A 15,856-nucleotide genomic window follows, 5' to 3' on the forward strand; every position below is an offset into this window, starting at 1 on the left:
ATATAATCATCCGCAGACAAAGTTATATGTAGATATATACTACAGGAGAAATAAATGCATACTGACATATATAAACCAATACACACACTTCAGTCGCAAACACATTAACGTAACACGCACAAGCACTGCGCAAGTTGTTTGGTAATGTCCTGAAGACCACACACGTATACTCATAAGTGCATGCATATATATATATATATATATATATATATATATATATATATATATATTCATATATACGTGTATGTACACACACACCAATACTCAATTCTCTAATCCCAAACATGCATAATTATTGACAGCCATAAAACACAAAAAAGTTACACAGAGCAGTACACACAAGGCTCTGTGTGTGCATATATATAAGCATGTATGTATGTATGTATGTATGTATGTAAGTGTGTGTGTTTGTGTGCATATGCTAATGTATAGGCACATACATAGAAACACACTTACGGAAGTACGTTTGTATGTGTGTATATATATATATATATATATATATATATATATATATATATATATATATATATACACACACATATATATATAATATATGCAGTCTCAAAGAAACACAAAAAGATATTACTAGCTACAAGCGTGTATAAGCACATTAGCAATTCCCCACACAATCGCTCCTGCCCAGCTACTCCTGCATAGTTGCAAGTAATGTGTATATATATATATATATATATATATATACACACTACAATACTTGCGTGGTGTTTCTGCATGTTGTGCATACATGTATTGCATAGTGAAAGAAAAAACAAAACGCAAACAGAAACAAACCTAGATAACTGAATAAATATATACACCACTAGCGTTCATGCATGAAGAGACATCCTTCGCTGTTATTCTTTCACTCTCTCCGTTTGTGTACGTATATCCACTTCTCTCTCGCTCTTACATACACATATACATACATAGTTCTTATTTATGAATATGCGTGTGCTTGTGTATATATATGTGTGTGTGTATTTAGTTTTACATACATACCTACATATATATAATATGCGAAATATGGGCAAAGATTTCGAGGAACTGTCATCATTTGTGATATAAATAATGTACGTCTTGTTTATTTATTAGAGTTCTTCCTACAAGGAAGGAGCTGGTTTCTTACAAAGAAACAAATCTGCATTGCTGTATTTTTGTGGGGATAACAAAAACACACGAATGGCGTTTAAAAACGTCTTGCATATTTTTACTGTTCCACTTACATATTTGGATTCTTGAAGTGTTTGTTAGCTCGCCACATTAAAAAAAAGTTTTTTGTCTGAAAATTCGATCTTTTCCTAATCATCGTTTAAATATTTACTAATATAACCAAGTTCTCTGATAATTACTGGTATAAACGTGAATTTATTATCAAGCTATAGGAGCTGCAGGTTTTGAAGTAGTTTTTTTTTTTTTTTTTTTTTTCTTGTTTTAGCCATTTGACTGCGGCCATGCTAGGGTACCGTCTTGAAGAGTTTTAGTCGAAGAAATCTACCCTAGGAGTTAGTTTTTTTGAAACCTAGTACTTCTTCTATTGGTCTATTTAGCTGAACCTCTAGGTTATGGGAACGTAAACACACCAACACCGGTTATCACACACATACGATGAGGTTTTTTCAGTTTCTGTCTGCTAAATCCACTCTCAAGGCTTTGAACAGCCTGAGGCCATAGTAGAAGATACTCGCTCAAGATGCCATGCAGTAGGACTGAACCTGGAACCATGTGGTTGGGAAGTAAACTTCTTAATCGCACAGTCACAACTGTGAAACTATTTGTAGTTTTTAAACCATTTATAATAACTTATGAAACCCAGTTCAGATCAAAAGTGGCAAAGGATAAAACCGATGACTCTGGCTGGATGGTTACTCTTTATTCTAGACATGTTGACCGTACTTTTATCGGGCAATGATGAATGTACTCACATGAACTGCTAGAAGTAGCAGCTAAAATCTCTATGATATGTCACTTTCAGGACATATTTTATTTAAAAGCAAAACAAAAAAAATGTAATATTAGGGATAGTCATGGATGGATCTCATTTGATCATAGATTGACTCGTTTATGATTGAACTAGAGCTAAACAAGAACTAACTGTAATTCTTGCTATATTTAGTCTCTCCTCCTTTCCCTTTCTCTCTTCCTTTCTGCACATATATACATATGAATAAGCACACACATATATACATACATATATACACACACATACATATCTACCTATCTTTCTTTTTTTCTTTCTGCAGCACGTACACAAATGTACTACTCAGGTTTCATGGAGTAGCAGTTACCTGCACTCGGAAAGAGTACAAATTTTCTTTTGAGTGCAGATATCTGCTGTGCTGTGAAATTTAAGTAATGTATTTGTCTATCTTAAATACTGTATAAAAGATCAGTTAACTCTTAACAGAAGTATTGAGTTCTCTCTAATTGTGGAATATACACCCAGTAATGAGTGTTATATAGCTACTGTGTATATAGTTGCTGTGTACTTGCATATGTGTTTGTTACAGTGGATGTGTATGTGTCACTTACTTTATAAAGATGTAAGAGGGACAGAGAATGAAAGAGAAACTGAGTGACAAGGCATGGTGTCATTTCGGCTCCCATAGTGCCAATGCTTATAATAGGGTTTGCTAGAAGACTTTATTTCTTTTTGTGTCTCTGAAAGGACAATATAATCATCTTTTGAAGATATAGAAAATGTTATTTAGGGCCAAAACAGTGGTCATTTTTAAGGACAACACAAATACTGTATGGATTTTCGCTGTCATTATTTTGCAATGGTTAATGAAACACAACAAAGAATATCAAATGTAATTCTCATTTATTTTCTTTGTTTTGAATTAATCATACATTATGTTGTAGCTTAAAAATTTTGATAAAGTGATTGTTACTTTTAAGAGTAGCATTATAAGGTCAGAGTGAGAGGCCAGATCTGGCCGGTTTGAACATGTAACAGAATATTTGGGTTTGATATGGCCATTTTTAAATGCTAAATGGTTAAACAGACATGATGGTCATAACTAGAAGGCCTTTGATCTTTGTTTTGCCTGGCTGTGGTTATCCTGGAGCTGAATAACAACGATAATATATTTCAGTTCTATATTTAAGAGATGAGGAATTCTGTACATTATTTACATTATTTACATTCAACGGATATGGCGTAGTAGTTAAGAGCATGGGCTACTAACCCCGAGATTCTGAGTTCGATTCCAAGCAGTGACCTGAACACTAATAATAATAATAATAATAATAATAATAACATCGAAAAATACCTTAGGAATGAGAACCCAGGTTCGAAATTTCCCCATGACACCTGAAGAAGGCTTGAGGGTATATCAGCTGAAACGTGTTAGCAACAAACAAGATGAGGACAAATATCTGTCGAATGTAAATAATATATTTGATAGTATATAGACTGTTTCTTTGTGTGTACCATTCAATACAAATTATTTACCTTTTGTTTTTGTTTTTTGTTTTGCAGGACGTAAACAGAACCAGATGTCTTACACAGGGAATTACCCAGAAAGAAATGAAAACCGAGACCTCTGGTTTAAGGCCGCTGTGATAGCCGTACCAATCGCCGGTGGATTTATCCTTATTCTCCTCGTACTTGTTGCTGTACGAATGTTACGCTCAGACAGTCAAAGACACAGGCGCCTTGTCGCTGACCGGCGAGGACGCTCTCTAACAAAAGCGCAGCTTTATGTAGCCGATCATTTCAACGACAAAGATCACGGTTTCGCATCACCGTCATTCGCTGAAAAGGCTGTGCATTTATATAAAGATGTTAATTCAAAAGTGGACAGAGATGGGAAAATGTACGAACGAGTACGAGACAAAGACATTCAACAGAAACTCTCACCTTCGGTGATCGTTTGGGGTACACAAGCAAAAAGAGACTTTGCTACAGTTGTATAGTAATTATGATAATTATAATAATACTAATAATAATTATATTAATAATAATAAAAAATAATTCAGTTAATATTGAGAGGATTATGGACTTGGCAGAGAACTGGAGCAAATACTCGATGGTATTTAGTTTCATACTATGACATCCTGAGATCAAATCTCAACGGGGGCCAACTCTGCCTTTCATACTTGATGGGGTTTGAAAAAGTATGTACCAGTATTATACTGGGGCTTCGATATACATACCGTTGCTCATAACAAAACTTGGTCATGTATGTGTTTGTGTGTGTCTGTGTGAGTGTGTCTGAGACTTAGTCAAAACAACAACACAGAGAAGAGAACTATTATAACAGTAATAGTAATAACTATATTTAATATCATTGTTATTAATAATGATGATGATAATAATAAACAGGGTTTGGGAGCTTCATCAACTTGTATATATTTATTTGGCTAAAGTCTATGAATAAGAGACTCTAAGGAGTGCATTATGTGATGCGTCTAGTGTTGAATATTTAGTTTGTTGTCATAGGAGTGAAAGCATAAATGTATATATATATTGTGTGCGTGTCAGATATGAATACATACATACATGTATACATGGATGCATGTATGTATATATGTATAATGACTGTGTGTATTTATGTAATTGCTGTTATTAAAGGAGAGAGAGAAAGTAGAAAAACGAGGAAGATGGTGAGGTGATGAAGCCAGTTGCTTCCTCTTTGTACTCCCTGTCTTAGTACTGTCATAGGACCCTTTCTGTTTAATTATTTCTGGAGTTAGTTGGTCAGTTAAGTAAAGTGCTGGTCAGGTGTTGGTCCAGTATAGTGAATTACTTGCCCAGATCTCTTCCGACAAAATTTCTGGGCTCCTTCTTGTGTTAAATACCTGCAAGTATTGCAAAGAATAAAATTAACTGCATTGATGTGGCCAATCTCCAAGGTTCTGCAGTGGTCGTGGGGTCAGCTCCCTTCTTCCAGATCAATGATTGGAGAGTCTACAATGGCAATGTGCGCTGCCCCTTTCTGCCAGATCAACCATTAGAGAGTCTGTCAAGGCCGGAGTGATGTCTCATTTCTCTAGATCAGTGGTTTTCAATCAGGGTCTATGTAAGATTTTTGGGAACCCACACAAGCAGAATAGTAAATTGGGGACACATAGTAGTATATTAAGGGTCAGTGGAAAAATTTTGCTTTAAATGTATCTATTGCAAGAGACAGTTGGATTTCATTCTCTGTTTTACATCGTTCAGCTACAGAAGTGAATGTGTGAAAAACAGAATAGGAATTTTGAAAGAAGGATCTATAAAACTAGTTTTTAAACATCGAATGACTACAGGGGTCCACCAGAATAAAACAGTAATCAAAAGGGGTCTATAAATAAAAAAAAAAAGGTTGAGAACCACTGCTTTAGATATTCTCCAATGGTTGGAGGGCCTATGAGAGCAGTCCCATTCATCAGAACAATTAATGGCAAAAGTAGTAATAAATACACATGTGAGAGATCAGCAGGGGTCAGGGAGCTGGAGGGACTGATATGAATAGGGTCTTTATTAATTTCATTGTGGAAACCAACCTCACTGCTATAAAATTGTGAATTCAGTTAAACCTGTAGATGGCTCATGTACCGAGTTCAAATCCATCTTGGGGCAAAACAACAGCTTATTCTTCAGGGCGGGAGTAAAAGCAAAGTACAAATCTCTTTTGCATTCGGTCCCTTTCATCCAGTATTCAAACAACACACCTTGAGGTATTCTTTTACTTGTCTCAATCATTTGACTGCGGTCATGCTGGAGCACCACCTTTAGTTGAACAAATCGAACCCAGGTCTTACTCTTTGTCAACCTAGTACTTATTATATCAGTCTTTTGCCAAACCACTAAGTTATGGAGATGTAACCACACCAACATTGGTTGTCAAGCGATGGGGGTGGGGACAAACACAGACATATATATATGTATATATACGATAGACTTCTTTCAGTTTCCGTCTACCAAATCCACTCGCAAGGCTTTGGTCAGCCTGAGGCTATAGTAGAAGACACTTGCTCAAGGTGCCACGCAGTGGGACTGAACCCAGAACCATGTGGTTGGGAAGCAAACTTCTTACCACACAGCCACTCCTACGCCTATACTGATATGGTACTAATGTTAATTATCATCAATTAGTGTCATTACTAACAAATAAAAACACAAACTGTACAACCACCAACACTGCAACCGCAACCACCACCACCAACATTACTCACTACAACTACAACTACATTGATAGTTCATAAGTGTGAGATGGTGTTTACTATGCTGAAGCAAGATCCCTATCTGGCAAATGTAATGTCTTACTATGATGTTGGTGAGTCTCATTAACTTAAACTGAGGTCCCTCAGTCACCGAGTCAAAGAACATGGATGTGGTGGCAGAAGTTGTAACAACATATTGAAGTTGGTTCAGCTTATCCATTCGTCTGTCTCCATCTTTTATCTCTCCCCCCCCCCCCTCTCTCTCTCTCACCTTTATGTATGCATTTGTCGATATGAGCAATACACTCAGCTAAGTATGTGTGTATATATATATATATATATATATATATATAAATGCTTGGGTGTGTGTGTGTATAAATATATGTGTATTTATGTGTGTGTGTATATATATATATATATATATATGTGTGTGTATTTATATATATATATATGTGTGTGTGTATGTTTGTATATATGTGCATGTCTATTATGTACTTACATGTATTTTCTTGTCTCAACTCTCTCTAATGGAGTCGGCATGCTTATTTATGCCTGTTTTTGTATGCACCCACTATACACCCCCCCACACCCACACACACACACACACACACAAACACACACACACACACACACAAACAGTCTCAATACCTATATGTATGTCTCCATAATATAAGTGCCATTAGGTTATATTTTCCCATTATTCTGCATTGCTGTTTGTTTGTTTCGAGTCATTCATTATTGTCTGTTATATATATCATCATCATCATCATCGTTTAACGTCCACCTTCCATGCTAGCATGGGTTGGACGATTTGACTGAGGACTGGTGAAACCGGATGGCAACACCAGGCTCCAATCTAATTTGGCAGTGTTTCTACAGCTGGATGCCCTTCCTAACGCCAACCACTCAGAGAGTGTAGAACAATATATGAACAATATTTCAACATTCTTTCACACACACACACACACACACACACACACACACACACATGTACCTATGCTCACAAAAATACACATGCGCTCAGTTTCTCCTGAGGTGAACACACCAAACACTTGCACCTCATTTTTATTTCACCTTCTTTCTCTCATTTAAATTTATTCATTGTTTTATTTTTTCTCGTTTTTCTCTTTTGTATTGTCTGTAACAAGTAATACACTTTCATTAATTAGGATAGTGGTTGCACGAGAAATTTCGGTGCATGCAGTGAGCGTGCTAAAGCAGATTTATCCATGGGGCATGCACACAAATACACACAAAGACTATTGTGCATTAATATCTTCGAAACGGCTAGATAGAATAGAGACAGCTGATCAAGGGATATTCCAAGTAGCTTTCCGTTTTCCTATGTGTTCGTTCCGTTGTCTGTAGTTTATTGTTCTAACGTCCTGTACCCTGATATGCATATATATACACATGTAGATGTAAGTATGTACATATATGTGTGTATACATGTATATATATTCCTTGTATTATATATATATATATATATATATATATATATATATATATATATATATCTTTGTGTATGTGTGTGCATGTAATTGTACTTAAATATGTGTGCATTTATGCATATAATGTATGTATCTATATATATATATATATATATATATATATATATATATATATACACGCACACACATACGTGTGTGTTTGTGTATATATACACATACATGTGTATATATATATATATATATATGTATATGTATAGATAGATAGATAGATATATAGATATACACATACATGTGTGTATGTGTATATATATATGCGTGTGTGGGGGTGTAGATATATATATATATAATATGTTGGATTTTGACTGACACAGAGTAGTTCTCAATACATGCTGTTGATGATGTGGTCTTTTATTGAAATTGAAACTATGAGGCTTGAGTTAAACACCGATGCACTCAAAAGTTGCGGTGGTCATGGGAGGAGAAACTCTGAGAGATTCAATTTCAATTAATGCATGCACACACGTATATTATTATATATGTCATAGTTTCACTAAGTCATATTCATATCAATAACCAATTATTTGCACTCAATATACACGTATTTGGTGCTTGAGACTTAAGTGTCAACTCGGTACACAGCAGAATATCAATTAATGCATTACAATAGAATATAGCAGTCATTATAATACAACGATTTCAGCTATAAGAAGAAGCACTGCACTTAGGTTGCAATGATTCTTGTAGCAGAAACAGATGTAAGCCAATGAAGGTGCTATTACAAAAGTCCTGTCTTCACACACATACACACATATAATGATGTATGTATATATCGGATATTGGTGTTGATAGTTCATTTCTAGACAAGGTACTTATCTGAGCATATTTTAAATGGTTTTATGTCAATGTATGTATTTTTCAATATGTGCCTATATAAATGTGTGTGTATATATGTATATATGTATGTATATATGTATGTGTATATATATATATATATACACGTTATTTGTGTGTGTGTTTATCAACTAATAACTAGCACTTGACTATGAATAATTGGGTACACTAGCAGCAGTATTTTGGATAGGTACTATCCCTTAGTTGGTTTCTCAACCAGCTAACTCACACTGAATATATATATATATATATATATATATATATATATATATATATATATATATATATATATATATATATAACATGTACTTACATGTTTGTAAATGTTTGTGTATGTATATATATATATATATATATATATATATATATATACACACACACACACACACACACACACAGACATACGCGCTCACACACTTACTGTGTCGAAATCTCGTTATATTGAAAAGTGTCCCTGAAGCTGTTTAGTACCTAGCATAGTAATTAGAGCATGTATGTGGAGGCCAAGGAGTATGAGAATTTAAGAGGTCGGGGTTGGGCGGGTGAGTGGGTGGGGGTGTCATGTCGGTATTGTGGAGGTATTAAGAAATTATAGAATGAACTCAGATATATATATTTTTGTCTGTGTCTTGGCATAACTTGCATATTGAATTACGAAATTAATTTAAGTAATGCATATATATATATATATATAAGTGGATATATCTGTATATGTATGTCTCCCTTCCTCTCTCTCTCTCTCTGTTTATGTGTGTGTACATGTTTCTTTGTATGTATACATATATATGCAAATATGAAAATATAGGTACGTTTACATTTGTATATTATATATATATATATATATATATATACATACATACATACATATATATGTGCGTGTGTATTTGTAGATGTATATACTTATACATGTGTGTGTGTGTATATATATATATATATATATATATATATACACACACATATATATATATACATACATATATACACACCCATATACACACATGCACAAACGCACACACACACACACACACACACACACACATATATATATATATATATATATATATATATATATATATATATATACCATGTTAGTGTCTATGCATATATCAATATAATTAATTGCATATGAATCATGTATTTATATGTATTTATATATGCAGAGACTGATCTGTATACACACACACACACACACATCTTCTAAACTTGTTAAGGGATTATATACACTTGCTTATAAGCATACATACTTACATAGCTGATAGTGAATGTTATGTGTGTGTGTGTGCATGCTCATGTGTGTAAGTGTTTCTAATTTATATATACATAATATATGTATGTTTATATTTTGTAAAATGTGAAGTGATTTGGATGTATAAAAATTCCCATTCTTTTGTCCTTCAATATTTGGAATTATTCTGTAAATAACAAGATTTCAAACACATACACTTATATCACACTCACACACTCACACACACACACACACACACACACACACACACACACAGTCGAAATGTATCAGAAAGATTTAAAAAAAAACAAAATTATATTTTGTTATAAACAAGAAATTTTATTTATTAAATCGAATTCAATTAAAAAAATTATGTACATAAATTGACTCTTTTTGTTGTTATTTTTTGAGCACCTTAATATGTTCTTAGGCTATGTATGTATATGTGTGTGTTTGTTTATTTGTTTGTGTGGGGGGCTGTTTGGTTAAGGAGTTTTCTTCTTAGCCACATTGTTCCAGTTTCACCTCCACTGTGTGGTACGGTACCTTGGGCATATGTCTTCTACTATATGCCCCAGGCCAGCCAAAGCCTCATGAGTAGATTTGGTTGGTGGAAACTGAGAGAAACCCGTCATATATGTGTGTGTGTATATATATATATTCATATCTGTGTGTTGCATTATCTTGACATCATGTTTCCAATAGATATACGAGGGTCGGCTGAAAAGTCTATAGGGTAACCAAGAGACTCTCAGAGAATGTAACCAAATGAGGGTTATTTTTCAACATAATCCCCCCACCCTTGTGGTTCACACATTTCTTCCGTCAGTGTTGATGTGTTTGGACCCCTTGGTAAAAAGTTTTCTTCCTCATGCTCAAAAATTCATCAACAGCAGAAATGATGTCACCTCCACTACGATACTGGTTCCCAGCCAGGTGTTTTTTTGTTTTCACGGGGAACTGATGATAATCAGATGGGGCCAAAGAAGAAGTATATGGATGGTGATCCATCAGTTCAAAGCCACAATTACGCGTAGTAGCCGTTGAAATCAAACTCCTGTGTGTCGGAGCATTATCCTGTTGAAACAAAAGCCCTTTCGTCAGTTTACCTTGGCATTTGGTCTTATTTCTTTATTGCCCACATGGAGCTAAACATACAGAGGACAAACAAGGATAGACAAAGGAATTAAGTCGATTACATCGACCCCGAAAGGATGAAAGGCAAAGTCGACCTCAGCAGAATCTGAACTCAGAACGTAACGGCAGACGAAATACCGCTAAGCATTTCGCCCAGCATGCTAACGTTTCTGCCAACTCGCCTCCTTGGCATTTGGTCTTGGTCACCAGTAACTACTTCAAGTTGTCATAGTACACACCATTCATGTGACTCTTTTGAAGATAGTCAGTAAATACAATGTCTTTCGCATTCTAAGGAACTGAGGCCATCACCTTTCCTCGGCCATCTTTGGAGCAGGCGAGGAGGGGTGTTTCTACTGCATAGATTATCTTTTTATCTCTGAATCAAATTGATGAATTCAACACTCATCCTGGGTTAGGAAACATTCAAGGAATCCAGCTGGATCTGCCACAAGCAATGTCAGATTTTCCCGTGAAGTGATCATCTTGGAGCGCTTTTGACCAGGTGTCAGTGGACGTGGCACTCACTGAACAGAAACCTTCGTCATATCAACTTCATTGTACAGAATATTCAGAACTTTCTCAGGGGATATCCTAATAGCATTGGCTGTTTGATTGATAGTCGATTGCCTGTCATCCATCATGCGGTGAACGCGATCACTGTTTTCCTCGGCGGTGGCAGTTGCAGGACGTCCAGACCTTGGGTTATCGTCAAGACTCTCGCTCCCCCTCCTAAATTCAGCTGACCACATTGGCACAGTTGATAAAGCTAAAACGTCATCCCCTAATGTTGCAACCGTGTCAGCGCGAATGTCCTTGGCGGTTAAATACTTTTTGATAACACCACGATGTCATATTTTGCCTATTTTCAAGAGAAATCGCTTAGAAGTTACTAGTCTTCTTTGAACAGTTAGATGTCAGTTTATCTGGAAAGAAACAATGCAGTTATTGATAAGCAGAGCATCACTCTTTCATTGCAAGCCAATGAGCTTTTCAGCTCTCTCTCGTACATCATTGACTCTCCTGTCGTATATGTCAAATAAAGTGTTCTGTGATTTCTTAAGCATCTTAAGCAGTGTCATTCGTTTCAAGTTTTCCATGGAAACATATCCACCCAAGAGGAAATATTCTTTTCTACTCTAGGCACAAGGCCGGAAATTATTGGGGACGGGGCCAGTCGATTAGATCGACCCCTGTATACAACTGGTACTTAATTTATTGAACCCGAAAGGATAAAAGGCAAAGTCGACCTCGGCGGCGGAATTTGAACTCTGAACGTAGCGATGGGTGAAATACTACTGAGCATTTCGCCCGGCGTGCTAACGTTTCTTATTTCTTTACTGCCCACAAGGGGCTACACACAGAGGAGGCAAACAAGGACAGACAAACGGATTAAGTCGATTAGATCTACCTACCCCAGTGCGTAATTGGTACTTATTTAATCGATCCCGAAAAGATGAAAGGCAAAGTCGACCGCGGCGGAATTTGAACTCAGAACGTAGCGGCAGACGACATACTGCTAAGCATTTCGCCCGGTGTGCTAACGTTTCTGCCAGTTCGCCGCCTTCCAAAGGGGAAATATTACATTGTTTGGAAACAGGTGAGGGTTGGCGACAGTTGAGTGCATAATATACATGAATTACTGTCCACTGTGAGGTTGTAATAATAGATACAGCAGACGTCTACAACTGTTTCATGCATCTAGTAAAATTAATTATTGATGGGCAAAACCAATGATGGCAAAAACTTATCGATATACTCCAGAGTAAACCTTAACATAAAGAGTAAATACTACAGTGATCAATGTAACAGTACTACCAGCCGAAACTGTCTCATGTAATTAGTGAACTTAATAATTTTATATATGTAAGACGGTGAGCTGGCAGAATCGTTAAATCGTTAAATGATTATTCCGGAGCATGTTTACCATCTACTTCAATTTCTGCTTGGCGTTTTACTCTTTTACTTGTTTCAGTCATTTGACTGCGGCCATGCTCGCCTTTTAGTCGAGCGAATCGACCCCAGACTTATTCTTTGGAACCTAGTACTTATTCTATCGTTCTCTTTTGCCGAACTGATAAGCTACGGAGACGTAAACACACCACCATCGGTTGCTGGGGGACTAACACAGACACACAAACATATACACACACATACATATATACATATATACGACGGGCTTCTTTCAGTTGCCGTCTACCAAATCCACTCACAAGGCTTTCGTCGGCCTGAGGCTATAGTAGAAGACACTTGCCCAAGGTGCCACGCAGTGGGAATGAACTCAGAACCATGTGGTTGGTAAGCAAGCTACTTACCACACAGCCACTCCTGCGCCTTTGTTAAAAATTTTTTTGCTGAATAAAATTTACTGAAAAAAGCCGCAATAATTATGCACCAGCCTGATATATTTACAGGTGTACAACTAATTTAAGAGCTTGGTATTAAGTTTGAACCAGTAAAACGCTTGAAGTTGTTTGTGGTGAGATTCTACTTTAGTTGAGCCAAAGAAAAGTTTGGTGAATTGTTAAGTAATGAGGCTATACGAAATGGCGGAAACTTTACAAATTATAAGTGAATTGTTAAATTAATTAGGTTTACAGTGGATTAATTAGAATAAAGAATGTAATAGAAATGAATGGTATTCATTAAACAATAAAAGGAAGCTAGGTAATTTTATATTTCGAAATTAAGATTCATTTACGTTAATAGTGATTATGACGGGGCTCAATTATATTCCATAATTATATGAAGCTGTAGGATAAATTGAGGATATTAACTTGTAGTCTATTTAATGAAAGTAAGAGGTACTCATTAGATGATCTTAAAGAAAATTTGTTAATTGATATTGTGTGATAGTATAAGAACATTTCAGACTCGATGAGGGGTTTTATAATAGACTATGGAAGAACTAGTGTTAAGGAACATAGATACGACAAACTAAATAGTATTTTCTTTTTCTTTTATCTGTTACTTGTTTACTTGTTTCAGTCATTAGACTGCGGCCATGCTTTGAAGAATTTCTTAGTCGAATGAATTGACCTCAGTAGTTTCTTTTTTAAGCCTGGTATCTGTTCCATCGTTTTTACTGAACCGCTAAATCACGGTGATGTAAGCAAGCGCCGATCGTCAAGCGATGGCGCAGGCAGGCACAGACCATTATACACACACACACACACACACAGATAGACCGACAGACAGACACACACACACACACACACACACACACACACACACACACACACACACAGTATTAATAATGATCAGGAGAACGGACATTTTTTCCACATAATTTTATTAAATAATACTCTTTCGTGGACCTACGTCCGTTTCAAGTGCATCGACTGCACACTGTTAGATATGCAACCTTCTGGTACCATTTTCGGTACAGTTTCATCAGGGTCCATTATTTACTGCCATTCGAAGCTATGCTGAAAGAATCAGCAAGCTGAGTGAATAAAATACTTTTAGGAGGAACTGGTGTTACTAAAAATAGTTGTAGTATCAAAGTGGCCCATGTTTCACCTCTGCTAAGTTTGGTAGGTGAAGCAAAAATGTCTTGAAAATGGGTCAAGGTTTGATTAAAAGTTTGCACAGATTCTTAAGTACTATCAGAAAGTTTGTCATTCAACTCAATTCAAGGAGAATATTCATATATATATATATATATATATATATATATATATATATATATATATATATATATATATATATATATATATATATATATATATATATATATATATATAAAGTATAAGAGAAATTACCTATAACAGGTAACTTCTACATGCTAGAAGGCAGTCAAAAACGACCGAAAACCACAAAGTAAAACATTTCAAAGGGAAGAAAAAATAAAAGCTTTTACCTTATTTTTAACGGTTAGACCTATAGGTTTCTGATTTTTTAGTAAATAAAGGAATTTACCAGGCAAATCGTCTTCAGTAACCAGCTGTCAAGGAATTAACGTATATTTACAAGACAGGAGGCCATAAGCACATGTCTTCTCAAATATATATATATGTATATACACCTTGAGCAGGTGTCTTCTACTGTAGCCTCGGGCCGACCAAAGCCTTGTGAAAGACGCCGCACACACACACACACACACACTAATAGTAAATAATATATCCATACATGCATATGAGTAGAGGACGTCACCAACGGTATAAATAAGAGGAAATACGTAAACAACGAGAGAAAAAATGGAAAACAGGACAAGTAAACATAGAGAAAAGAACCTTCATCAGTTGTCGGCTGTCTATCTACTCCTCATTTTGAGCATATGTTTGTGTGTCTGCGTTTGTCCCCACACCATCGCTTGACAACCGATGTGGGTGTGTTTACGTTCTCGTAGCTTAGCGGTTCGGCAAAAGAGAACCGATAGAATAAGTACTAGGCTCACAAAGGATAAGTCCTGAGGTTGATTTGCTTGACTAAAGGTGGTGCTCCAGCATGGCCGCAGTCAAATGACTGAAATAAATAAAAGTACATACACACACACACACTCACACACACTCACACGCACACACACACACACACACACACACACACATATGAACTGAGATTTTTAAAATTTCCTCCTTCATCAAACAAAATTATCCGCCGATGAAATTACATTTGGTTCATCGATGTCAGGGAATACCAAGCTGCGTGCGCGCCACTACACGCAGGAACACGCGCACACATTAGCATCAAGGAAAGCAACTCAGACCACAACCACAAATAACAAAAGCATCATCATCATCATCATCATCATCATCATCATCAAAAACAGCAGCAGTAACAACAACAATAATAACCACGTTAATACAATTCACGTAATTGAACAAGATGAACGGAAATCGAGACAATTATTAAATTATGCAAACTGCTTTGGCTGTCGTCACGTGATTTTATGGCGGGTCATTATGAGCTGTGGTTGTGGTTTGTGGTAGTGATGGCCATGGACGATATGTGATAACGTCAATAGTTCATTATTTGTATTATTAGCGAGCTGGTAGTATAAGTT

At 36.0% G+C, this 15,856-nt stretch overlaps 1 protein-coding gene across 2 annotated transcripts in view; it reads left to right on the top strand.

The window, feature by feature from the left end:
• The window catches only part of LOC106870678 (BMP and activin membrane-bound inhibitor homolog), a 130,871-nt gene extending 125,143 nt beyond the window's left edge, over positions 1-5,728 (top strand). For both annotated transcript variants that reach the window (XM_052970832.2, XM_052970831.2), the window contains one exon: positions 3,479-5,728. In XM_052970832.2, the coding sequence (XP_052826792.1) occupies positions 3,479-3,915 (437 nt within the window). In that variant the 3' untranslated portion in view covers positions 3,916-5,728. The remainder of the gene's footprint in view (positions 1-3,478) is intronic.
• Positions 5,729-15,856: the final 10,128 nt, after the last annotated feature.

This window comes from Octopus bimaculoides, chromosome 9 (assembly GCF_046866305.1).
Source record: "Octopus bimaculoides isolate indiv1 chromosome 9, ASM4686630v1, whole genome shotgun sequence".
In the NCBI taxonomy this organism is placed as follows: Eukaryota; Metazoa; Mollusca; class Cephalopoda; order Octopoda; family Octopodidae; genus Octopus; species Octopus bimaculoides.